The sequence below is a fragment of the Chiloscyllium plagiosum genome, chromosome 6, assembly GCF_004010195.1.
Source record: "Chiloscyllium plagiosum isolate BGI_BamShark_2017 chromosome 6, ASM401019v2, whole genome shotgun sequence".
In the NCBI taxonomy this organism is placed as follows: Eukaryota; Metazoa; Chordata; class Chondrichthyes; order Orectolobiformes; family Hemiscylliidae; genus Chiloscyllium; species Chiloscyllium plagiosum.
This window is the reverse complement of record NC_057715.1, coordinates 68698056-68725360: the sequence shown is the minus strand read 5'-3', so window position 1 is coordinate 68725360 and position 27305 is coordinate 68698056. Positions and strand designations below refer to the sequence as shown.

Genomic DNA, 27305 nt, shown 5'->3' with positions numbered 1-27305 from the left:
CTTTAATATTTTACTTCTCAATTGAACATAAGAATAGACAGCTTAAGAAATTTTCCTGGAGCTGTCCAAAGTGCAAATTTTCAAACTTGGTTTCATTAAATATATGGAAATAAGAGAGATATCAGAATTTTATACACCTGAATCCAGACACACTGCCCACTTCAGAATATTTTTCCCTACTTGTTGATTGATTTGTTATTTTTGAAAAAAAACTCTGATCTAAAACAAAGCAGGTGGCACCAATGAGACTGTGGAGGAAAAATGGAAAAAATCCACAAACTTTTGTCAGTATTTAAGGGGTTTTCTCACAAAGAAAGCTACTGTCCTAAACATTAAAATAGAACATCATAACTATAAACACAAAGATTATATCTAACTGACATAAAGCAATATCCCAGCATTCTGATTCAACAGTTGTACAACATAATCCCTTGTTATTTTTTTAAAAAGTCTTAGTAATTTTATGTTGAAGCAAAATTGTATAATATATTGCATAGAAAATAATAAATTGTCCAAAGTACATGCAAAACATTTGTAGAAAACATTTTTTCCTTACCGATGATAAGACTTACTGCAAATCCTAAGGGAGCCTGTGTCCATATAAGTCCATGTCCAACAACATAGATTGCCTCTGCTGTACCATTAATATAAGCACCACCAACCCATGTGGCTATGGGACAGATACAAGATGATTAGAAACTAATCTTATTTATTTCAGTTCTTTGCCACTTGTATCTATAATACTAATTATTATTCTTACCATTATCATCATACGTTCTGAGACCATTGTTTTGTTTTTAGCACTTTGAAAATGCCGATTTAATGTAAAGGCAGGAACTTGGGCAGAAATTGTGATATAGAATATCTGCCATTTTGATTTTACCTCAGGATATCCACCTGGGTGCAGTGAGAGACAGAGGTCTCTTATCCTCAATAAGCCAACAGTGGGGAAGTTATTCTGAGGATGGAGCCAACCACTTAATCTTTCATTCATGCAAGTGAAGCACCCATTTGAAGGAAGAAGCAAACTTTGCACACAGTTGCAGGCAGTAGGTCTGCAGAACAGTGGTTCCCAAACTTTTCAGTAACATGGCATAATTCAATGAAGAACAATTCTTTGGCACATCACTTTTATCAACTGAATTGACTACACATAAATGTCAAATTTTACTTGCAGTTATGATGGTTATGGTCTTACTAAAGAGATTTGCAACATAGTGCATACAACAAGCTAAAGGTTGAATTAATGTTTCATATTTGTTTTATATTGATTTTTATTACCTTTGTACAAAATTTCACATCACACTGTTTGAAAACCACTTCAGTAGAGATATCCCTTTTCTCCTTTTCATGATCTTTTAACTTTTGCTATCTAAGAGTGCCTCAATTTAAAGGCATCTTGATGTCAGTGGGCTGCTTCAGCAACACCCGCATCTCCTAATACTATTGCTCAGGCTTTAGAGTGGCCAGCCCTTCGATTGGATCATCAGCATGAAGAGTCATTAGGGAGAGTGTTACAACTGAACAACAGATTATTTCATAGTTTATTATTTGATTCATTATTATTATTTAATTATTACTATTTGATTATTTGAAATAACTATTTCATTACTACGTGTACTGTATTGGGAATTCCAATGAAGTGCACAATGGCATTGCATCTCTATCTTGAACTTAAATTCAATGTCAGAATGAGCAAAGTTATTTTATTTGCTGACTCTAAATGTCCTTTGTGAATGGGATTGAGAGTTTCAAATAACCTCTCAAGTTGAAGTAGACCCTGCTATAATTAATGCTCAGAGTGACTAGAGGCTGAAATCGAGGCAAGGAAGTGTCACTGTACATCAAGCCAAAGTACACATGCTAACTAACGGTGACACTGTAACCCTGAAAGTGTTCCCCAGCAGACGGAACCAGCACGTTACTAAAAAGTAAAAGTAAAATGGTAAGGAAAGATCTCAAATAACATGGCACAAACTATAACATTTCTTCTCTAAAAAGGTACTCTTTTAATCATTGGAAAATGTAAGAGTAAGTATGAATGAAAAAGCTCACCAGTCATAGTAAAAATACCAAGAATTAAACCTATGTCTCTCCGTCCTATCATAATAACTTCATTTCGAAGTAGTTCTCCATGGGTTGATTTTGATTTATTTTTCCAGGCTGCCCATATTCCAATAGCTAGGATGATCAAGTAGAACAAGATGATTGCGATTAGCCCTCCAATGTCGACACTCATTTTTCAATTGAAAATGCAGCGGGTGCAGAATGCTGTCACCAATGGCTAGATAAAACAGAAGTATTGGTATTTATAAACATCAAACTAAAATGAAAATCATTATTCCTAAGCCAATCAAAATGCTAACCTCAGGTGAAAACAAAGAGGAACAGAATAATGGATATGAAAGAGAACAGCCATTTTTCTTATGTCACAGCAATCTGGTGTAATAAAAACTTTCATATTAAATTCCTCTTAAGTTCACTTCCCAAAGGCAGGTCCAATCCACAATGCCTTCATCTCCAGCACAAGCAAGACAAGGAGGCAGGACCCATATCCACAACAGGTAGGATCAAACTGTGCACCAATGGCACCAATCTGATCCTCACTCACCAACCAGCCCCCTCAAGAAGCCTGACTTGTTGAGATAACATCACCCTCACATGAAGGTTCTTGCCTGGATCTATTCATCATGCTAGTAGAGGTTGCAATTTTCTTTCCAACACATGGCTGATTGAACTCCCTCCCTCGCATATTTATGAGTTGATACTCAAGACTGATTGGCCAAAGAATAAACAAACCTTTCTTAGTCATCATGACCTAGAATGATCCTCAACTCTGAAGCTCTGACTCAGAGGCAGGGATGCCCCCCATTATGCCAAAATATCTCCTATGTTGTATTCATACATCTCACTTCAATAAGACAAAATAGACTTGAGTTTCCAAATGAGATCAGAGAGCTATGTTCTTTACTCTTCTTTTCTCTTCAGTTATAGAACAACAATCCCAAGAATGAGTCAATGTTCCAAGGCATGCAGGTTACTGAGCTGGAATAAATATGATCATTCTGTAAAGATGATATCGTACTCTACCATTAACCATACCAGTTTCCTATCCAGGATTTTCCAAGACATGAATATAACTCATCCACTCTACCTTTATGACTTACCCTCATGTCATGATTGAACCTCATGAAGTTGTCCCAACATGCAGGAAGTGGTGGATGTGGGTACAATTACAGCATTTAAAAGACATTTGGATAAGTACATGAATGGGAAAGGTTTGGAACGATATGGGCCAGAAACAGGCAGGTGGGGCTAGTTTGGTTTGGGATTATGGTCGACATGGACTGGTTGAACCGGAGAGTCTGTTTCTGCGCTGTATGACTCTATGCTTCATAAGTACTGAAAAATCTAATTGTAGTTATTTGAATGAATGTCTAATAGAAGCAAGATCAAAGAAATAACCTTAAATAAATTTTGGAAATGGGGACCGATATAGTGATGGGAACTGTAGTATGAGCAAAATTGCTAGAGGATGATAGCTGAAAGCTTGATCACTGCAGGGAGTTGGGGTTCGAATACATAGTAGTTTAGAGTGAGAAGACTCAATTAAAAATGGAAATTGTTGGCAATATTCAGTAACATTTTGACTTGTATCTTGTAGTTGGTAGACAGGCATTGGGAAGTTAAGAGATTTCCCAACCTCTGACTTGTTCTCATAGCTACATAGAACATGGCTGTTCAGTTCTGGTCAGTGGTAACTCCAATGTGGAGAGAGTGGAACCTGCAGGAGACTCCTCTACTTCGGTTAAGTGTGAAAAAGAAATCAAAGAGTTAAATCACAGGAAATCTGATTGTACATTGTTCAATGAGAATCTGCTCCGAAGGAGCGATTCTAAAGAGCTGAAATCTATAAAAATGTATCATTTATAAATAAGAAGTATTCAATAAGGAACCTAACAAAAGGGAAGTAAAGTTAAATCAAGTCAAATTAAAATAAAATTACAAAGAAAAAACAAAGTGAAATAAAGTTGACACAAATGAAGTAAATTTAAGTTGCTTTTTTTTTTAAGTAAGTTTATAATTACTCTAAGGGTGAGAAATAGTTTTCAAAGTTAGAGGGTGGCAGGTCAGTTGGACCAAGTGGAGTATATGTCTGGCAGTAATGTGTGAAGTGATGTACATGCCATGTGTCCAAGCCAAACACATTTTTAAAAGATAAAGCAAAGATCACAAAGATCTAAAACAAAATAGAAATGGCTGGAGAAAATCATCTGGCCTGGCAGCATCTTTAGAGAGAAAACAGAGTTTCAAATCCAGTGACCCTTCTTTAGAACTGATAGCAGCTAGGAAAAGACAGTATTTTTGCAAATGATAGGGGGTGGAAGGGCAAAAGATTGAGCAGATAGAGGCAAAGACAGTTAGGCTGACAAAAGACTGACTAATAGTAAATCAGGGAAGGAAATAAATCTGATAATGGGGTCAATGTGGAGGTGGAAATGGATAGGCTTTGCTGAAAACAGCCCATGTCATGACAGGGCCTAAGGTGTATCAGGCCTTTAAGTTATTGAACACAATATTGAGTCCTGAATGCTGTAGGGTTCCCACGTGAGATATGAGATGGGCTGTTTTTCCAGTTTACAATGAGACTCCATGGAGCACTGCAGCAGGTCTGAGACAGAAATGTTGGCCAGGAAATAGGATGGTGTGTTGAAATGGCAGGCAACTGGAAGCTCAGGGATATTTTTATGGACAGAACATAGGTGTTCTGCAAAGTGGTTGCCCAGTCTGTATTTTGTCTCCCCAATGTAGAAGAGACTGCATTGTGAACAGTAGACTAGATTGAGTGAAGTATAAGTAAATCATGCTTCATTTGGAAAGTGTGTTTGAAGCCCTTACTTGTGAAGGGGGAACATCAGCAAATGTTGCACATTCTGTGATTTCATGGGCAAGGTGCTGTGGGAGTGAAGGTGGAGTGGACCAGCATTTCGCAGAGGGAATGGTCCCTGCAAAATTCTGGGTTAACCTATTGACCACTAGAGCTGTGAAGGATGGATATGTTAGGGATGGTTTTCTAGAAAAGCATGTTGAGAAGCCAACGAGTGGCTAGGCTATTTTAAATAAAGTGTGGGAATGGGCAAACAAATAATCTTATGGTATCAGAGCCTTTAGGTATGAATGACCAGAATAAGATATGCATGATTTGGAAATGCCAGTGTTGGACTAGGGTGTACAAAGTTAAAAATCACACAACACCAGGTTATAGTCCAACAGGTTTAATTAGAAGCACTAGCTTTTGGAGTGATGCTCCTTCATCAGGTGGTTGTGGAGTATAAGATCACCTGATCAACCACCTGATGAAGGAGCAGCACTCCGAAAGCTAGTGCTTCCAAATAAACCTGTTGGACTATAACCTGGTGTTGTGTGATTTTTAACAGAATATGATAGAATTTTACATTATGGTGAAAGTGAGATATTTCAGTCTGAAGCAAGGGTATTAAATTTGAATCAGAGCAATTATAAAGAAATGAGGCAGAAATTGGCTAAGCTGATTTGGAAAATAATGAAAGGGGACATGACTGTACAAAGGCAATGAACAATCTTTAAAGAACAATTACATGACTTATTGCGACAATACCTTCCTTCAAGGTAGGAACATAAAGAAGGTCAGTCCACCATGGCTGAGAAAAGGAGTTAAGAATTGTAAATGATTAAAAGAAAGAATTTATAAAGTGTTTATAAAGTGTTCATCAGAGCTGTGTTCAGCATCATCAGCAGATTTATTCTCCTTGTCAACACTAGAGAAAATTATTATGATTGACCTGAGAAATCTCTCATTTCTCCGCCATTCCAAGGTAACATTTTTTAGATTAGATTACTTACAGTGTGGAAACAGGCCCTTCGGCCCAACAAGCCCACACCGACCCGCTGAAGCGCAACCCACCCAGACCCATTTCCCTACATTTACCTCTTCACCTAAGACTACGGGCAATTTAGCATGGCCAATTCACCTAACCTGTACATTTTTGGATTGTGGGAGGAAACCGGAGCACCCGGAGGAAACTCACGCAGACACGGGGAGAACATGCAAACTCCACACAGAGAGTAGCCTGAGGCGGAAATTGAACCCGGGTCTCTGGCACTGTGAGGCAGCAGTGCTAACCACTGAGCCTCTGTGCTGCCCACTGAGCCACCGTGCCGCCCACTTCTCCTTCTTTGCACTACTACTACTACAGTTTTTAACTTATATCTTTTCCTGATGACACCTTGTCTGAAGATTCCTTGGACATTCTTTTAACCGCAAACAGTCACCTATTTAACTTGCAGCAATTGACTTTGGTATGTTCCATCTTGTTACAATGAAAGCATATCATCTTTATATCACTTGGCTTCCAACCTTTCCCTTTAATTACTTGATATCCTTCTGTTTGTTCCCTAAAACTAGTCTTTCTTCCATTCTTGACTTTATATTCCACCAATTTCCCTGAGAATTTCCATATAACCATCTCCACACCTGTAATGTTTTGTCTGTGTATTTATCAGAACTGCTCCTTCTCAGATTCTGAACTTTTATACATCAAAGTAAATTTTTAAAAAATTGCTAGAATGTTATTTCTGAATTCTTCCATGGTCAAAATTTCCCTTTTGTTCTCATTTGCTTCTCCAGCTTGAAAGATCTAAATCACTGATCCCACAATGCTTCTTTTACTCTTACAAATTCTAGAATGTCTGATTAGGTTTCTTTTTTTAATCATTCTAAAATTTAATTAAGTTTGTAAGTATTAAATATCATCTTTTTGATAGCTTCATTCTCTACAGATTGCTCTTCTGACAAGCTGCCAGTTATATTCCTGTCAAAACGTTTTTTAACACTAAGATCCAAACCTATTTTGGCCACATCAGCTGCCCAGCTACCTTCTCAGGAAGACATAAAATAACTCCATTCTCGCAAACTTAGCCACAAAGCATAGATTCCCAGTGAAATCAAACATCTCCAAACTATTACCTCCCCATTTCATCTCTAATTACTTTCTTCCTTTGGAATTCAAGTTTGTCCCTCCCTCTCTTTTTCCTCACTTTCCATCTTCCTCTGCTTTTTTTTCTCTTTCCATTTCAAGTTGCCCTAGCTCTATGTCCTTCTCTATTACCATGCGCTTTTCTTTTACTCACCACTTACAGGACATGGGCTGCAGTGGTTTAAGAAGGCAGCTCACCACGACAATTTCCTAAAGGGCAACTAGGGATGGGCAATAAATGGTGGCCAGCCAGCAAGGGAAAATTTTCTTAGTGTCTGATTTTCTTATAACTTATGTATTTTCATTTCTAAATATATCTTAGCTAATTTCACCTGTAATATCACAATTTTAAGTTCTCTTTCTTTAAATTCTAAATGCTGGTTAATCACTTGAAGCATTTGGTGTGGTATGGTGGCTCAGTGGTTAGCACTGCTACCTCACAGCACCAGGGACCTGGGTTCAATACCTGCCTTGGGCAACTGTCTGTGTGGAGTTTGCACATTCTCTGTGTCTGCATGGGTTTCCTCCAGGTGCTCTGGCTTCCTCCCACAATCCAAAGATATGAATTGACCATGCTAAGTTGCCCACAATGTTAGGGGTAATGGAATGGTCTGGGTGGGTTACTCTTTGGGGGGTTGGTGTGAACGTTTTGGGCTGAAGGGCCTGTTTCCATACTGTAGGGAATCTAATCTCATCCTTTTGAGATCCTTCTTTTACTTCTATCTTCAATTTATCTGCTAACACTCATAGTTTAGCTTTAGCCAAGGATTTCAAGGAATCTACTGCTTTACCTTCCACTTCCAGAAAACTCTTAGCAATGTCATCTTCAAATTCCATTTCGTAACCTTAATTACTACAAAGCTTTTTAATGTCCAGAACCAACACATTTCCATTACTTTAAAAAGTAGGATAAAGATCCTTCTTGAATCCAGTGAAATCAATTTTTTCTAAGTGCCCCAAATGTTATGATCCCAGTTGAAGTCATTAATAGACAAGTCAGATCTTAGATAGATCTGGTTTGATAGATTTAGTTTTTGGGTTTTGGTGAGGTGGTCTTTCATTGAAACACAAGCATGCAATCTGCAGGTTTGGTTTAAACAATAAAGCATAGGTTTATTACACAAATGAAATAAAGAAAAACAGAAATTAACCAAACTATTTCCATGTAACACAAGTTTAAAGATTTTGGTAAAATACAATACCATTAATTTCAAACAGAATCCCATTACAGTACTCACACCTAAGAGAATTCCGTTCTCTACCTCATCTACAGGGCTTACTTTAATTATGGCTACAATTGCTAATCCTAAGAGTCTGATAGCCTCTTCTTTAAATCTTCACATAGTGCACTTACATTTTCTCAGGTTCAAATAACGCATTCATGGGTTTTAACCAAACACTTCTGCTCTGGAATGTAAACCTGATACTGAGATAACCTATTTCTTAATAGTTCTTAACTCTCTCCCTTTTTCATGAGCCATTTCATCCAGCTGTAGGCAAGACGTGTCAAATCAAAAATAATGTTTTCTACAAGCCATGAATGTTTCTCCTAAGGAAAAAAAACATTGAATCTCGGGTTTGTTTTGTTCAGTCTTAAAATTCTCCCAACATAAACAAATTCCCACTGAACTGCCAGAGGAAGTGGTGGAGGCTGATACAATTACAACTTTCAGGCAACTACAATCACAGCAAATTCATAGAAGGCAAAAACCATTAGAATATTTCCACTATCCGGGAATATTATAGAAATCCAATGGTTTATAGGAATGGTGAATCATGTGGGAAAACTTTTACTTCACTTAAATCAAGTTAATGAACCTCACAGGAAACCTTTGAAGCAATATCAGACATGGTGTTGGATGTTGCCTCTATAGTTCTCATTTGGCTGAATCAAAGACATGCTGATTTTGTCTGAAGGTCCTTTCACATTATGGGCCTGATGTCCCAGCTATATTTGTGGTAGATGCATCATCCACAGATCTGAAGCAGTCTTGCTTCAGACTCAATGTGATGGGATTGGGCAGACAATTTGTTATGAATCTAGAGGCCTTACCGACAGCGATGGGGTGGCACAGTGGTTCAGTGTTTAGCTCGGTTGCTCACAGTGCCAGGGTCCTAGGTTTGATTCCACCCTCAGGCGACTGTCTGTGTGGAGCTTGCACATTCGCCCTGTGTGTCTGTGGGTTTCCTCCAGGTGCTCCAATTTCCTCCCACGGTCCAAAGGTGTGCAGGTTAGGGTGGAAACGGCCTTAGTAAATAGCCCATAATGTCTATGGTTCTGTAGTTTATATGGATTAGCCATGAGAAATATAGGGATAGGGTATGGGGTTTGGGTCTGGGTAAGATGCTCTTCAGAGGATTGGTGTGGACTTGATGAGCCAAGTGGATCATTCCATACTTTACGGATTCTATGATGTGCTGTCAATGAGAAAGAAGCATTTGCAACAACTTGGACATGCAGGCAATTCTCTGACTAGTTAAAAATGAAACTGACCACAGACCAATTTCAAACATGTTGAACATAAAGGTGTTCCCGACAGTTCCTCCCAGAATCCAGAAATTTCATTTGCTAATGATATGGTTTGACACAGTTATGTAATAACATTCCTTGGTCGGTAGAATTCTTAACTACTGCTGACATCTATCAAGGATATCCATTAATGGCCTGGGAAGGGAAAGAAAATGTTTGCTCATGTAATCAAGGCCTTTATGGCCTTAAACAATCATTTGTTAGTCACAGTGAAGCAGTTGGAGGAACCTAGTGAGGCTTTGCTGTGAGATATGTGCAGATCGCCATTTTCTGCCTTGATGGTTGGACAGAATATGTCCCCAGTAATCCTGTCCTGCAGCAATATTTTTATAAGGGCATCACATCAGAATTTTGATGAGCTTTCGGGGTATAATGTGAGGTTGATTGTCCCATGAGCTTGGACATCCTCCATTAGATCCACTGGGAGCACTTGCGTATTTCCAAGTCTTGAGCTAGAGTGTTTTAATCAGTATAGTATCTCATGTTTCTCTAGACATGGTATCCAACTGCATCTGTGTTGTTCACAAACAGGAACAGAAAGAATGTCCTCTGTGCTCCTCCTTTCCAAATAGACCATTGGAATGCCTTAGCATCAATTTACTTGAAATTAAAAAGATAATTTTCTGGGCATTGATATTGGGAATCCTTTCTTTTCGTGCTGCATATTAATGATCTAGATTTTGACATGCAGGGGAAAGTTTCAAAGATGATAGACTCTGAGGAGGATAGTGTATAACCTCAAAAGTTCTTGGAGTTGGTGAATAGGTGGCAGGTAAACATTCAGAAATGTGAGGTGATGTCTCTGGTTTGAAGAACATGGACAGTCAATAAAAATAAGGGCACAATGTTCAAGTGGGTGCAGGAGCATAGGGATCTGACTCTCTATATTCACGGACAACTGGAAGTGGTAGGAGAGTTAAGGAGGGCAGTTAATAAAGCATATCGAATCATGGGCTTTATTATTAGAGACATAGCATACAACAGCAAGGAGGTTTTGATGAAATTATTCAAGAGACATGTTAGACCTCAGCTCCAGTATTATGTACATTTCTATTCCACATTATAGGAAGGATGTGAATGCATTGGAGAGAGAGCAAAATAGATTTACAAAAATGAAATCAGCGATGTGAAATTTCAGTTATCAGGATAGATCAAAGATGTTGGGAGTGTTGTTGTTGGAGAGATGAGGGTTGAAAGAAGATCTGATGGATGTTTTCAAAATCAAGAGAGATCGGAATAGTCAATAGGGTGAAACTATTCCGACTCCTAAGAGGTTTGAACCAAAGAAAGTCATTATATGATTTGCAAATTTAAGAATGTGATGTGAGAAAAACATTTTCACACAGTGAATGGCTCGGTTCCGGAATGCACTGCATGGAAACATGGTAGAGGCCAGTTCATTTGAGGCATCAGATGATTATTTGAATAGAATGTGCAGGACTGTAGAAAAAAACAGGAAATTGACACAAATGCATAATGCTTATTGAACAACCTGCAGCGACACATTGAACTGAACTGCCTCCTTCTGTGCTGTGAAAGTTCGATAATTCTGTGTTCTTGGTTGACTACTATTCCTGACGGATCAAGATCCAGGACTCGAGCGACTTACTTCATTGCTCATAAAAAATAAATGTATGCAAACCCAGGCATATTTGTCTCTGAGAATGAACTGCCATTTGGCAAAGAGAAATTACCTGTTTGTGCTCTCAGATCCTGACCTCATCACAACCTTGGCTCAAACATGGACAAATGAGCTGAATTTCAGAGGAGAGGTCCAAGTGACAGCCCTTAACATCAAGGCTTCATTAAACTGGAATCAATGACTATCAGGAGGCAAACTCTCCGCTGGTTGGAGCCATACCTAGCGCATAGGTTGTGGTTGTAGGAAGTCAGCCATCTCAGCTCCAGGACATTTCTGCTGGAGCTCCTCAGGGTAGTGTCCGAGGCCCAGCCATCTTAAGTTGCTTCATCAACGACCATCCCTCCATCATAAGATCAGAAGTGGGGATGCTTGCTGATGATTGCACAATGTTAGCACCATTCATGATTCCTCAGATTGTGAAGCAATCCATGTTCAAACGTAACACGATTTGGACAATATCCAGATCATGGGCTGACAAATGGCAAGTAACATATGTGCCGCACAAATGCCAGGCATTGACTATCTCCAGTAAGAGACAACCTATTTACCACCCCTTGACAGTCACATCACTGTGACATCACCATCATTGAATCCCAGATTATCAACGTCCTGGGAGATAACTATTAACCAGAAAGTCAAGTGGAGTCACCAAATAAATATGGTCACTACAACAGCAGCAGTGTGTACTATCTACAAGATGCACTGCAGAAATTCACCAAAGATCATTACACTGCACCTTCCAAACCCATGACCACTTCAACCTAGAAAGGCAAAGGCAGCAGATATACGGGAACACCACCACTCGTAAATTCCCCTCCAAGCCACTCACCATCCTGATTTGGAAATATATGCCTGTTCCTTCGCTGCTGTTGGGTCAAGATCATAGAATTCCCTCTCAGAGGGTATTGTGGGTCAATGTACAGCACATGGACTGCAACAGTTCAAGAAGGCAGCTCAACAGTATCTTTTGAAGGGTAGTTAGGGACAGGTAATAAGTGTTGGTACACTTCCCACGAATGAATAAAACAAGAACGTTTCTAATCATTTATGGCTACAGTGGATTTGTCCATCTTACAAGTTATTACGTAAGAAAATGGTTCTGAAGGGATCAACATTGGATGTTCTAAATAGCTCCAACCAATCTGCTAATATTATTAGGACATCAATGGGTAGAAGCAGAACGTCTTAGGATGTTGAAGGTGATGAACCTTATATAAGTCTTCTAATAATCCCTGTAGCAATGGGCTAAATGTTCCCAAAATTAGTTAAGCTCAAGGAATTTCACGGAGGATTTCTCACTGTAAGCCCTAGTGGGTTACCTCATGCATTTCTCCGCTGCTTATCTTGGTAAGCGTGCATGGCCTTCTGGTATTCTCTTGCAACATCCAGTGCACACTAGCTCAGAAGTGTTTGCCACTGATGAGAGCTTCCAGGTTTTCTGCTGCTGTGCACCAGGTTAAATGATGCCAACAGTTGATGCAGTGGGAGTGAAAGGAGAAAGTGACACTGAGAATACATAAATGGCACCAGTGACTCTCCATTGTAAATAGAATATTTCATATGTAGGTTTTTCTTAATTCATTCATGGGAGGTGGGCATTGCTGCTTTGGCTATCATTTAATACCTTGAGGAGGTAGCAGTGAGCTGTCTTCTTGAATTGTTGCAGTCTGTGTGTTATTGGTAGACACAAGCTACTAATAGAGAAACAGTTCCAGGATTTTGACCTGGCAACAATGGAGATAAGTTTCCAAGTCATGATAGTGAGTGAACTGGAGGAGCACTTGCATTGGCACCTCAAATCATCTCCTGAGTGATAAACTGTCATTTTACTGGCAGCTACTAAAATGAAGCTCGTCCTCAGTTCTATGTCACGTTAGAACCCAGTATGAAGGAGAGAGACTTTCTCCCTTATGCTCAGAAAGGTATAACATTTTGTCATTGTGGAATGTGGCAGCATTGCATGTGGCAAAACCTTCAAACATTGTTAATGTTAACTTTTATTAAACAACAGGAAAAGCAACCAAAATAACAATGTTCAAAGATTCATTCATGGGAAGAGGGCATCACTGGTTAGGTCAGCATTTATTGCCCATCTCAGAGAAGAGTTCAGAGTCAACCACATTGCTATGGGTCTGGAGTCACATGTCACCCAGACCAGGTAAGGATGGCAGATTTCCGTCTCTAAAGGACATTCATGAACCAGATGCGTTTTTCCCGACAATCGGCAATGGTTTCATGGTCATCATTAAACTTAATTCCAAAGTTTGATTGAATTCATATTCTACCATCTGCCATGGCAGGATTCAAACCCGGGTCCCCAAAACCTAGGCAGGTTCAGCACTAATACCACGAGGCCATCACCTCCTCCAAATAAAAAAAGTTGCGTTTGCTTTGGGGAATATACAATAAAAGATGTTTGCCTTTTAAACAGCAACAAATGTACAGACAATGAATGATGACTTCACGCAACTGTGATCTATTGGAAACTTGTGTTAATTAAATTCCTCTGGCTTGTTAAGCCCAATGCTGCAATGCTCCTTCATGCTACAAGTAATGTCTCTCCTGTTCAACATCTTTTTCCTTGGAAGATGGCTACCAAACTTTTTATTGTCTATCACCTCCCCTCTTTGCCTGCTTCAATTCTGCAGAGTACAATATGTTGGGATGACACAGTATACTCTGTCTGCAGTGTACTACAAGGTCCCACTGGTCTCCTCTAATCTTCAGACCTCATCTTGTGGATGCCTATCTTCTGCTGCACAATGGCCTTTCTGGAAGAAAGGGTTGCACTGTATTTATGTTTTATCTCGACCAGGGAATTGTGGAGTGGGGGAATCCACCATGCCTGTACATAGTTTCCCATGTTTCCCAGTAGCCATCCTTGAAATTCAGCCCTTGAAACGAAGCAAAGGTCTTGACAGCTAGGCATCATGGCAGCTTCTAGGATACCGGACGCAGACTTCAAGATGTAGTACTGATGATCACAGATAAAGTGTACGTTTCCTCTTGAAGTAATGATATGGGTGCTCTGAATGAAATGTGTATAGAGGAATATCTAACATGTCTGTAGTGTTCAGCACATGGTGGAAGCCAGCCATATTGGCAAAGCCTACTGTCCAGGCTGCAGAACTGACCTTGTCACTGGGAAATGAGATACAGCAGTGTAGTCTGGCACAACTTCATAATTGACAGCCTTGATACATTTTTGCATTGATAATTGAGAGACCCTGCACAGATCCACAGTGGATCCTTGGAAGCATCGATTTAGTGCAGTTGTCCCCTTGATAACCATTGGGCTACAATGGCCACCCGCCCTTTCAGAGTGCAGGTCTTGCTCCAGCAAATGGCACTGTTCTGTGACAATGTTCTGGTATATCCTCAGTAATATGCCTCACTCATCTGGAAGAAATGTCATCGAGGATAATAGACTATGGGCCTGCTTCTGGATTAGTGATGCTGGAAGAGCACAGCAGTTCAGGCAGCATCCAAGGAGCAGCAAAATCGACGTTTCGGGCAAAGACTCTTCATCAGGAACTGTACCTCCTTGACATCTGAGGGGATCTTCAGCTGTCACTACTTCACATGGAGGCTGTCTGGCTGCTACTGAACATTGCTTCTGAGCCTGAGCATTGTTCATCGCCCATAGATGCAATTCAGAATGAAACCATTTCTTATCGTGTTTAGGGACATTCCAAGAATGTTATAAAAGGCAAATTCTTTCATCTTTTAATATTTATTACTTTTGAGCTATTTTTGGTGATATGCAATTGTTAAACTCAAGAATTTGTTGATCTTTAAGTCTGTCACAATGCAACATCTCTCAACCACAGAAGGTGAGAAAAATATTTCCAAGATTTTAACTATTCAATTTATAGGGCACGAAGGACATGGAGATGCTAAACAAATGTGGCATGATTGCACAAGTTGAGCAAAGCCTATCTTGACTTCAGGAGCAACTAGTTGTAATTTTCAGCAGATTTATGAACATTGAAATGAGGGTGGTGAGACATCTATTAAGGGGGATTATTGCTTGTCCTCACCATCATTAACTACAAATCTCTGATTATTAAGATACAGCTCCCTATTGCATCATAGGGCAGGTAGAAATTAGACACTGATAATTCTCCACATGAAAGTCAGTTTAGGTACCTGGCAAATCCAGCTCACAGCTTGCTTCTCTGGATATGTCAACATGGCCTCCTAGTACCAACGTTTCAGGGCACATTCCAGGGCACAAGCAGCCTCCAATCCACAGGCGCTGGCATCCAATACCAATCAGTCTGTCTGTACCATCGTGACACATCTCTGAAACATTACAGTACACTTCTTCCCTTCAATGCTGCATTTTGGAGTGCTCCAGCAACTGTCATTGAAATGCTGCTACATTTTGTACCTTGCTTACAGACTGGATCATAGCATATCTCAGGGCTAGTTGAGTTGTGTTCCCTCAGCCTCAGTGTAAAGACTCACAGCATTGCTTTATTCTCTTTCTGTTCAACACAGCCACAAAGTCAGGCAGTTGGTCAGCAATCATCAGTCAAGGAGCTGGACATCTGGTTGTCCAGCATGTAGCTGCCTTAATCTTACACCTGGACCATATACCAACAGTTTACATGGCAAACGCACTGTATGTACAATAAGCAAGCGACAGTGTCTCAAAGTCTAAGAGGAATGGTTTTCAGTGAAGTCCATGGGGGCATCCATCACTCTGGGGGTCTCAGTGCAATGTCAGGGGAAGTCTCCGTTATCAGCCCAGGGGCTTTGACTGTCATCTGGCTGCTCTGCCGGGTCAGGCTCAAGATCCTCTTCTCACAGGGGAGCTTAGTTGGCCACCCCATCACCTGTCTTGGCTCTTTCTGCCCTATTTTGCACTGTTTTCTCCTAAATTAAGAGAAAGAGAGTGACTGAGCGTGATGGAAGTGGGTGGTGCAAGTGTTATTGCTAGTACAGGTAGAGGGCACAGGGCTGAGGTGTCCTGAGTGAGTGAGTAGGAAGGGTGGAGATTATAGAGCATGCTGAGTATGGGGGATTGGGCAGGTTAAAATGAGTGAAGCAAGATGTTTTGTGAAACAGTGAGGCTGATGGAGCATGAGCCTTTATAGAAGATGAGTGCAGTAGCAGAGATGGGATGATTGTGTGGAAGTTGAGACAGACGGTGACACTCACTATACAGAGGGGTGGAGGCCATTGGCCTTCTTGCTACAGTGCTGGTATTCCTCCAAGTGGTTGAGATTGCGCTGACCTCAGTGACGATCTCTGAAGGCACTAACAGGAATTTGGGTCGTAGTTTCACTGACAGGCCTGTGGAAAAATGACATTCCTCCTCTGCACCACCCCTTCTACCAGGATCTTCAGGACCTTATGTGCAAAGTGGGAGCACCACTTGTCTGGCATGCCTGGGGCAAGTGTCACAAATTGTACCATGAAGCTCCAGACTAAACTGAGTGCACAATGGTTTTCTAAAGGCTGTACCAGCACCAGGGATTTCCTAGCAGAGGCGAGAACTTTCAGTTAGCATGCTTGCCTTCATTGTTCAGACCATTGAGTACAGGACATCATGTTGAGGTTATATAAGACACTGTTGAGGCCACTTTTGGAGTACTGTGTATAGTTCTGCTTGCCCTGCTTTAGGAAGGATATTATTAAATTGGAGAGGGTTCACAAAAGATTTACAAAAACGCTAGCTGAACTTGAGGATTTGAGTTATCTGGAGAGGCTGGATAGGCTGGGACATTTTTCATAGGTGTGTAGAAAGTTGAGGAGTTTAGTGTAGGAAACTTGTCGGTGTGGACAAGTTAGACCGAGAGGTATGACCATGCTGTAAGACTCTTTTACTCTATGGTTCTATAATTGCAGGGAATGGGAGAATTGCACTAGCACTGGATGAAAGGGATGCTATAGGCAAGTGGAAAGCAGTTAATGGGGGTGCATTAGTGATAAGCATGAGAAAATTCATTAGGCCTTGCAGCCGGAAACCCTCAATGAACCTTAGCCAAAATATTGTCAGATTCAGCCCTGTACTGCTTTGATGAATTCAGCAGATGTGTAAAAGCAATTCAATCTGGTGATTTGTTTTACTGATGTTGATCTTTCCTTATTCAAAAGTTCTTCATCTATATTAGACATTTCCTTAGGCATCAGAAACTGGGAGATCATTTGCTGGTCGGCAACTTCAACAGTTTTTCAGACAGAGAACCATTTGCACATTAACATCATTTTCTTCACCAAATGCAGAGGAACTTCAATTATCTGGCATTTGATTATCCAAATATCGGATTATCTGGCAAAATCGCATGATCCCGGTGCTTGGTTAAACAATGTTATCCAGCATTCGATTAACCAAACAAAATACTCCCCATTCATGTCCTTCGGATAATTGCAGTTCCTCTGTATAACATAGACTTGTTGACGTATGTAGACAGGCAGGAGGTTGGAAGAACACAGCAAGCCAGGCAGCATCAGGAGGTGGACATATGTAGCCATCTAGTGGTAGTTTGGTGTAATTACTCCACCACATTTTTCTAGGCTTTAAATTCTGTATTAATTTGACCAGAAGTAGCAGCTTTGCATTTCATTCAGGTTCCATTCTCCAGTACACTTACACACCTCTAACTGTTATCAGGGCACAAGTTGCACTATCTTGCAGTGTCTGCACTACAAACATATTGAAAATTAAATAGCACATTCTTATGTTGATGCCAATTGTTCACATGCAAATCTCACAATGTGTTGTGATATGAAGCAGAATCCCAATATAAAGCAAGACTGGGAGCTCCTTAGAAAGTGGAAATGGTTTGGAGTCCATATTGTCAGAGGAAGACAGTTCAGATTCGGTTTTCTGAGTCCTGTGGTGGTGGCATGTAAAGACTGCTGTGGTGGATATTTCTATCCAATTATATTATTTGTAATATGGAACAATTGCCTTAAAAGCTCTTAGCCTCTAAAGTAGCTTGGCAAGTGTACATGACTTGGCATCTAAAAGCAAAATAATGTGGATGCTGGAAAAACAGAGAATCCTACAGAAACTCTGTAGGTTTGGCAGCATTTTTGGAGAGAGATACAGATTCAATGTTTCAAGCCCAGTATGAGTCCTCTTCAGAACTTCTTCAGATTTATTAGTAGTTGTGATTTAAGTAAAGCTAATGAGCACTAAAAGCAGTCTTGTTTCATTATTCAGTAGTGATTTGTTGCCATCTTGCCCAACAGTTACAGTGAGACATGTCATTGCTTGTAGCAGGTATGTCACACGAGGAATATTGTGCCTGCTCTAAGTGAAACAAGCACAGTCAAAGATTAAACCAAAACTGTGTTCCTACCACATTCAGGATCACTCATAGACAGCTCTGCTCTCAAGACTGGTAGGGCCCAGCATGGAATGTAAGAGATAAGACTCAAGTGTTTTCAAAAGTTTTCATCCAAAAATGATTCCATTTGGCCACTTCCAAAGACCACACTCCAAAATAATTTAACAAACAAAGTTTAGTGCATTGGAAACAGCCAAGATTAACAACATCCTGGTTTCATGTGCAAGCCCTTTCTATCAGACAGGCCCTAGCCAAGCTGTTTTGGCATTGTTAAAACAGTAGTAGTAATCTAACAATATAAATAAATGTCCAGATATGTTTTACCAATGAGAATCAGGATGAGTCTAATCCAATCATTACGAAATAAAAACAAAATACTGCAAATATTGGAAATCTGAAGACAAGTTATATGGACTGAAAATGTTAACTCTGTTTCTCTCTCCCCACAGATACGACCAGCCCTGCAGAATTTCTCCAATCTCTCTAATTCTGTAATCTCCTCCAGATCTATTCTTGTATAAGTTAATGTTTCTGAAAGAATTAATATTCACATTACATTGTGTTCCACCCTGTTTGATAATGTCAGGCACAGTCTGTGATGGAGACAATGAGTTTGAAACAAGTCTTTGTGGACAGCAGATGTATTTGGTACTAATCATGAGAGTTCTAATATTAGTAATATAGTTGCATTTACTGACACCATGCAATAACCCCCTTGGGCCTACATGGAGAACAAGCCAAACACCTGATAGTAAGATTCATGGAAGAATACTACATTTGTAAAAATGTAGGTTATTTCCAGAAGACATGGAAAAGTAAGATAGTTTCAGAATAGTGGAGATATTGGTGACCATACACAAAAAGAGTTCTACACTGTAGAAAATCCACCAGCATTAGAAAAGGTACCTGCTTTAGACAGATATATCTCCTTTGGAAAAAATACCTGAGGCATTCCTGGGGGAGCTAGCTGCCCAGAGGAGGCAGAACTCATGCATGTCAATGGACATCCTGTTAATTTTATGCTTGGTATAGATTGAACATTATTGTCTTCTCAGATCAGTTACCACGACTCAAGAGTCAGACATGACAGTTTCCATAGCTCTAAGACTGTGTGGAGCAGATGTTATAACTGTCCAAAGCCCAGGAATGTTACAAGTTACACTGCAATTCAATGCACATAATAGAAGTGAAATGTGAATCTTGTTTATAATCAAAAATCTTAAATTTCGAGCTTATACTTGAGTGAGTGAGTAGGCAATGTAGAGTGCATGCAGGGCTAGTGGTGTCCAGGGTGTGGGTTTGATAGCAAGTGGGGAGGATGTTGTGGGGAATAGTGAGAGTGGTAAAGCGTTAGTCTTGGTGGGAGGAATGTGCAATAGCAGAGACAGAGTGGGTGTAAAATATTGGAGAGATGGCGATATTTGGCAGAGTGGAGAAGGTCACTGACCTTTTCCTACATTACTGGACATTCTTCTAGATGGCTGAAAATCTGTTGACCTGGATGGCAATCATGGGCCAGCACAGCAAGGCCTGGTGTGTGGTCTTCACTGCTTCTCCTTGGGGAAGAGGACATTGTGATTTTGCAATGCCCTGTTCAGCAGGACCTCCAGGCTACTACCCCCCAATTGTGTCTACCACATCTGATGCAAATATAAGGAACCAACTCTGGACTGACAGTGATTGTGTGAGTGCACAATGGGCTCTCGAAGATAGCATGTGTCCTAGGGATATCCGGTCATTCGATAAATATCTGATGAATGTCAAGTTGTTCTGGGAATGTGGTAAGATGGGGCTAGGATTGTATGGGAGGGATGCCAGTGGCAGGCTAGGTAGTTCATGAGGTAAATTTAGCAAGGTATGGTGGGAAATCTCACCAGGCCTTACAGCATTAATCTTTCCAATAAACTCATTGCACCTTCCACTTAGACAATTTCATCCCCATAAAAGACTATCAAATAAGTCAAACAATCCCAAACATTGACTGACATTGTTCAGCCTAATCATCGACCTGAGAGTATTAAGCTTCATTAAGGGTGAAAAGACCATTGCTAACAGAGTCAGAGCTTGGTCAAGAAGACGAAATTCCCTGGCCCATACATTTCAGATAGTATGAAGAATATACTTTCTCTTCCAATTTGAAAGATGTTGTTTGTTACAGAAATCCAGAATACTACAAAAGACTTTACTTGCTTTAACTAAGCAATTGTCTTCAAAGTAGGACATTCATGAGATTAAAAGTCTCTCCAAATAAGACAATGGACCAAAGACAAAGTCAACAGGACAATATTCTCCATTAATGATTTCCAAGCGATAGAATATCCTCCATGGGAAAAATCATACAGAGCTCAAAAGCAAAGTCCTCACGCAAAAGTTCAGCCCATTGCCTAAGTTTGAACAAAGCACATACTGAGAAAGGTGCAAAATGTCATGGTGCCTGAATAGTGAAGTCCGAATCTTGGAGACAGATGGTGTCAGTTGTGATAATCAGACCCCAACTTTGATTGTTCAAACATTCTGTGTTTCTCCAACTCTGGATTCTTTCGTGCTCTTCCAATCATTAATAATGTGTACCCAATTTTGTTAATTACATGATTGCAAGTTAAAAGTTGCAATGTTCGCCAATGATTGCACAACATGAAGCACTATTCATGACTCCTCAGAAACTGAAGCAGTCCATGTTAAATGTAGCAAGACATGAACAATATTGGGCTGAAGGTAGCAAGTAATAATCTTGCCACACCAATGCCAGGCAGTGACCATCTCCAATGACAGACAATCTATCATAATGTTTTCTGTATTAGTCATGTCACCTCTCAATCTGTTTTGCTCTAAGGAAACTAATCCTGATCTGTCCAATCTATCTTCCGAATTGAAACTTCTTAGTCCAGGCGATGCCCTGGTAAATCTCCTCTGCACCCTCTCCAGTGCTGTCACATCCCTCCTATAATGTGGATCCCAGAACTGCTTGGGGAAGAAATGTTACATAAGGTTACATTTCTTCAGTAAATGTTTATGTTACATTGAGCTCCCCTTATTCTAATGATGCCACCCACATTGTATGTGTGGAAACAATGAGTTCTGAACTAACCTTCATAGGGAGCAGGTGTATTCCATATACTCTCGTAGAGCCTTATAATGTAGTTGTACAATTTGCCATCGTGCAATACACCATCCAGTTAACTAAAAAGAATGTCACCTCTTGTAAAGTTAAAAATGTCACAACACCAGAATACAGTCCAACCTGTTGGACTATAACCTGGTGTTGTGTGATTTTTAACTTTGTCCACCCCAGTCCAACCCCAGCACCTACCTCCCCATCAGGGCTACCATCAACATCACTAACTGTTGGCTCAAAGTGGAGAGGATCTCCAGGAAGATTGCACATATTGACCCCTGTTGAACTATAACCTGGTGTTGTGTGATTTTAACTTTGTCCACCCCAGTTCAACACCTCTACTTCTTGTAAAGACTCTACAATAGTGTATCCTTTACTATTAATCATTAGATAAGCCCTAGATACAATATAGATTTAGGAAGATTGGTGGTATCAAATTACCTCAAACAACTAATACTTTGTGCCGCACACTGGCAGAGATGGCTATTACCATGAGGAGCCAGTTGTGGTAATCAGACCCATCTATGATTGTTCAAACATTCCTTGTTTCTCCAACTCTGGATTCTTGTGTGTTCTTCCAATCATTAACAATATCAAGGAGAGCTGATGGATGAGAACAGCACCAGATACACGTTTCCCTCCAGGCCAAGCACTATCCTGCCTTGGAACTATATCTCTCATCCTTCACTGTTGTAAGGTCAAAAGTCTGGTACCCACTTCCTAACAGCCAGCAATGTTGGCCATTGTCAATAAAGCTCAAAATGTAGGCATAACCAAAAAACATGGAATCAGTGTTCATCATAAACACATACATTTCAATAACATCTTTGCTAACTCTCCATTTGGTTCCATCAAGACCAGTTAACTCCAGGTTTAAGCATAGCCTTGATTCAACTTTCAACACACCTTGACATCAAAGCAGCAATTGATGAAATATAACATCAAGGAGCACTAACAAAACTAGGATCAATGGGAAAACCATTCAAGAGTGGTGGGCCTTCTTGAACTACTGCATTCTTTGTATTGTGATTGTTCTCACAATGGTCAGGTGCAGAACTCTAGGATACCAGCTCCATGACAGTGAAAGATCACCAACTTGCATTGTTAGCTGCTTTACCAGCAATATAATCGGATAAAATAAAAGGTGATGAAGTGAAGACAATGTTAGGACATGTGACTAAAAGCCTGGTCAGAGATTAATTTTATGGTGCAGTTTAAAGTAGGCACAAGAGAGAGCTGAAGCATTGGTGAAGTTTAGTGATGGTGGGTTGGTAAGGTTTATCAGGACTTATTTTCTGAATTCAAAGTTTGTGCGAAGATTTGTAGCTCGGGTGCTCGTTGTTGTGGTTCTGTTCGCTGAGCTGGAAGTTTTTGTTGCAACAAAAACTTATTTTCTGAATGGTTGGAGTCAAAAAAGCCAGTGGTGGACCAAAGGAAGTAAGAGTACAAAAGTCCAGATTTGGAGAAACACTGAATTATCAGAGAATTATAGGGATGAAAGAAATAGAGAGGGTAAGGCTTTGAAAAACTAGAAGAATTTTAAAGAGGGACCCAATGTAGTGAGGGAGCACAGAGGTGATAGGACAGAGTCCTGAACTCCTGGAGGGGAGGCTGGAGGCATGACTGGCTGGTGTGCTGGAGTACTCCACCACTACCACCTTACTACCCTCGCTGGAATTAAGTTTTGAGGGAAAGGTTTATGGTTGATTTTTCTGGTCCACCTCTATGTGAGGCCCCTCCATGGCCAATTATTAGACAGGTAACAGTGTCAGGCTGCTGTTGCGATGATGAGCCCAGTTTCAGGTGGTCCTGCTGACGTACAGTCTTCCTGGAAACAAACTGTCTGCTGGTTGCTTGTCAGCTGAAATTATGGGATTGGGAGGGAGGAGGAAGGTTGATATTAAACTGGAAAGGGTGCAAAAAATATTTACAAGGATGTCACCGAGACTGAGGGGTTTGAGTTATAAGGAGAAGCTGGATAGGCTGGGACTTCTTTCCTTGGAGCGTAGGAGGCTGAAGGGTGACCTTATGAGGGGCATAGATAAGTCGAGTAGCCAAGTTCTTTTTCTCAGGGTAGGGTAGTCCAAATCTAGAGGGCATAGAGTTAAGGTGAAAGGGGAAACATTTAGAAGGGACTTTAGGACCTTATTACACAGAGGATAGTGCCCATTTGGAACAAGCTGCCAGAGGAAATGGTAGAGGCAGGTACAATTACAACATTTAAAAGACATTTGGATAGGTACCATGGGTAGGAAAAGTTTAGGAGGATATGGTCTAAGCAAAGGCAAATGGGATGAGTTCAATTTAGGAAACCTGGCTGGCAAGGACAAGTTGGGCCGTAGGGCCTGTTTCCATGCTGTGTGACTCTATGAGGCTAAGGGTCTCTTAATTAAAGGAACGTGGTGCCTAATGGACATAGGACAGTATGTGCCCACTGAGAATCATCCACTGCATTTATTTCTGAATCTCCTCAACCAACAACCCACAAACCTGGAAGCACCCCAAAGCTAGTGTCCCTTCTAAAAGAAATTGCTCCTAGATCCTTGAACTCCGAAGTTACTATTCCTGCAGCAGTCATAGCTGTTCCCATGGAAACATTGAGTACAGGAGCTGCTGGCCCCTGATTGGACAGCAACTCCCACAGGGCTGGACTTGTGTCCTCATGGAGTTAGTTATAGAGCAAGGCCCACTGATGTCCTCGGAACTGCCCTAAAGTCAGAACATTTGATGGGCCTTCCAGAAAAAAGGCCAAGGATGTCTCTTGCTAGGTCTCCAGCTGGTAGTTGAGACTCCCACTGGCAATGGAAAATCCCACCAATATCTGAGTAAGACACGTAATGTATAGAACATTTGTCACAGAGTTTTGGATCAAACTGAAGTCAATGGAAAATGCAAGTCTAATTCGGAAAGAATTAGTTAGTCAGGTTTTAAGAACAAAAGTGGACATGAGGAATTGACCTCAAAAACCAAGTAGATTGTAGAGATTATGAACAGTCTGGTTTAACCTGTGGCAAAAGATGGAAATATGCACTTATCATAAGAATGTAACAAAATAAAAAGTAAGGGATATAAAAATTTGAAGACTGAGTAGGCTGCAGTGGCACATCACAACAGAAGTGTTAATTAAAGTTATTTTAATTTTTATCCCTGATTAAAACATTGATGGCCTATTAATCTTTATTAAAATTCAGCCATCTACATTATTGAAATGTTACATCTAGTTAAATCTGTGTTAAAAGTAGCAGCCCACACATTGCCAGCAATAATATCATTGTGTGTATTTAGGCACCCAAAAATGTAGGAACAGAAGGGAGATATTCAGCTCTTCATGTTTGTACATTATTCAGTTATTTCCCAGTTATTCATTTGTAATTCATAGAAGTTATTCCACATACTACATGTTGGCAGTTCTGGGAATTACAAATATACGAACATAAGTGCATTCCTTGCTCAAAATATACACATCTACAACGGCCCTATCATGTTTTTAAGAAGCTATCCTTTCTTAGAGGGTAGGCCTCTAGGAGTAGGCCTTAAGGAGTAGGCCTCAAAAACAAAATCATCTTTCTCCAATCCCACCTTCCTCTTTTCGCTTGGCCCACTGACTGCTACTTTTTGTCAGATATGGGATAATAAAAGTATTTAGCCTGGGAATCCCTTCTTTTTAGCTATATTTAACATGACACATGTGACATATATTTAATATGACACCTGTTTGGGGCAAGGAGAGTTTCCCACTGGAGAAGTTTAGGGCCTACTGTTACTTGGATTTCAGTTTAATTGTTAGGCCTTCTGCTGGACTGCTAGTGCATGTGGTGATTCAAAGCCATTGTTTACTCACACAGTTCAACAAAATTTTCTCACTTTTTCTTGCTTTCTACAATACGCTTTCATTCTCTCTGACACTATCTCACACTCATTTCAATTAATTTCCACTTACTTTTGTATATCTCTCATTTCTCCCTTCTTTATGTTTCTTCGTATTTTTTAAAATATTTCTGTTTTGGTCTCATTCTTAAGAGCATTCCATTCCCATGGCAACAATTGATTAGATTGTTCCACTCTGGGTTCTATTGTTGAGGATTTTACAACAACAAAAAATATTCTTCCATGCAATAGCTGACAACACTTCAAGCGCAATACCTAATTTTAGTGATGTCTTATTAAGGGTCTGCTAATTGATCTCATTGAAAGTTAATGTCACAAATTAAGCGTGACCTTTAACTGAAATCTTCCATATAAAATTGAATTCCCAAAGACTGGTTAAAATTCATGAAACTTCCATACACTAAGTAAAGTGACTTCACTCAGTCATCATAAACTAAGGAGAGGCATGAGGGAAATAGAAAGAAGGAGATTTGGGAGCAGGAAATGAGACAATGAGTTAAACAACAAACAGAATCCTTCTAATGGGACAAATCGGAAACATAAGCAGAAAATGCTGGAAAGCTTACCAGGAAATATCTGTGGCAAAAGAAGAAGAGTTAATATTTCAGATCAGGATCACAGTGCATTAGAAGCTCTTTAGTAATTTTTTTTAAGGACCAAATTCCAAACTTCCTGGCCCTAATCCTCGGCATTTTGATATTCAAGAGCACATTTTCAGGTTGCAGGTTGGTTCAATTCATAAGCCCACATCTGGCTCTCGTAATCTGACTGGGTCCATTACAGAGACCAAAAAAATGGTTAAATCTGCAACTCCTGCATTTACATGGGAAAGTATCAAAGAAAAATGTGCAAGTGTTGGGATAATTTCAAAATGGGCCACATATCATGTGGGGATTAACTATTGTCAAAGCTGAAGGTGGGGAAGAGGAAACAATGCGGCAACATCTGATTGAAGTTGCCGGAAAATGGCCCATCCAATGTGTAGAGTCAAAGAGTTGGTGCTGGAAAAACTGGAAAATCAGGAAAGGCTTATGCCCAAAACGTTGACTCTCCTGCTCCTCAGATGCTGCCTGACCAGCTGTGTTTTTCTAGCGCCACACTTTTCGACTCTGATAGCCAGCATCTGCAGTCCTCACTTTCTCCATCCAACGTACAGATTGATAGAGTGGAATAAGGTAAATAACAACATGACAAGTGGAGCAAGGTGCGTGATGGAGTTGGGAAAGAGGAAAGAGAATATAAATTTGGGGATAGAGAGTAAAATGGGTTGGTGGATATTAGATATAGATGAGAAGGGAGAGGATAGAAGAGTGAGGTGAGGAGGATGATAGAGAGGGCAATGAAGACGGTAAATGATGATGGGGAAATGGGCAAATGTTGGATCAATAAATGGAGAATGAGGGGGGCATTCAGAGAAGGGAATGAGAGTATTTGAATAATTGGCAGTGAGAAATTATTTTGCTCCATCTGCTTAGATGTTGTATATAGGAAGATCAGTGGAACAAAGGTTACTTTTCTTCTCATTGTGAGGAGTGGAAGAAGACTATCAGAGGATGCCATCATTTGCCATACAAGCTCTCAAGTTGGCATTTTTGCAAGTGGGTGACTTAAACGTTGGTGACTAAGATGGTCATCTACAGGCTTTCAATGGATCAGAAGGCAGGCAGGTAGGTTGCTCAAAAGATCATGAAGTCAATCAAGCAGATCAATTGATTCATGGCATTGATGAGGTAAAAACAATGACTGCAGATGCTGAAAACCAGATTCTGGATTAGTGGTGCTGGAAGAGCACAGCAGTTCAGGCAGCATC

The 27305-nt window shown here is 40.3% G+C and overlaps 1 protein-coding gene across 1 annotated transcript in view; it reads right to left on the bottom strand.

Moving 5' to 3' along the window:
• Positions 1–25616, bottom strand: part of LOC122551056 (high-affinity choline transporter 1-like) — a 113010-nt gene extending 87394 nt beyond the window's left edge. The window contains exons 1-3 of the mRNA XM_043692699.1: positions 25548–25616; positions 2056–2284; positions 557–670 (exon numbers count right to left, since the gene is read on the bottom strand). Of these exons, the coding sequence (XP_043548634.1) occupies positions 557–670; positions 2056–2239 (298 nt within the window). The 5' untranslated portion in view covers positions 2240–2284; positions 25548–25616. The remainder of the gene's footprint in view (positions 1–556; positions 671–2055; positions 2285–25547) is intronic.
• Positions 25617–27305: the final 1689 nt, after the last annotated feature.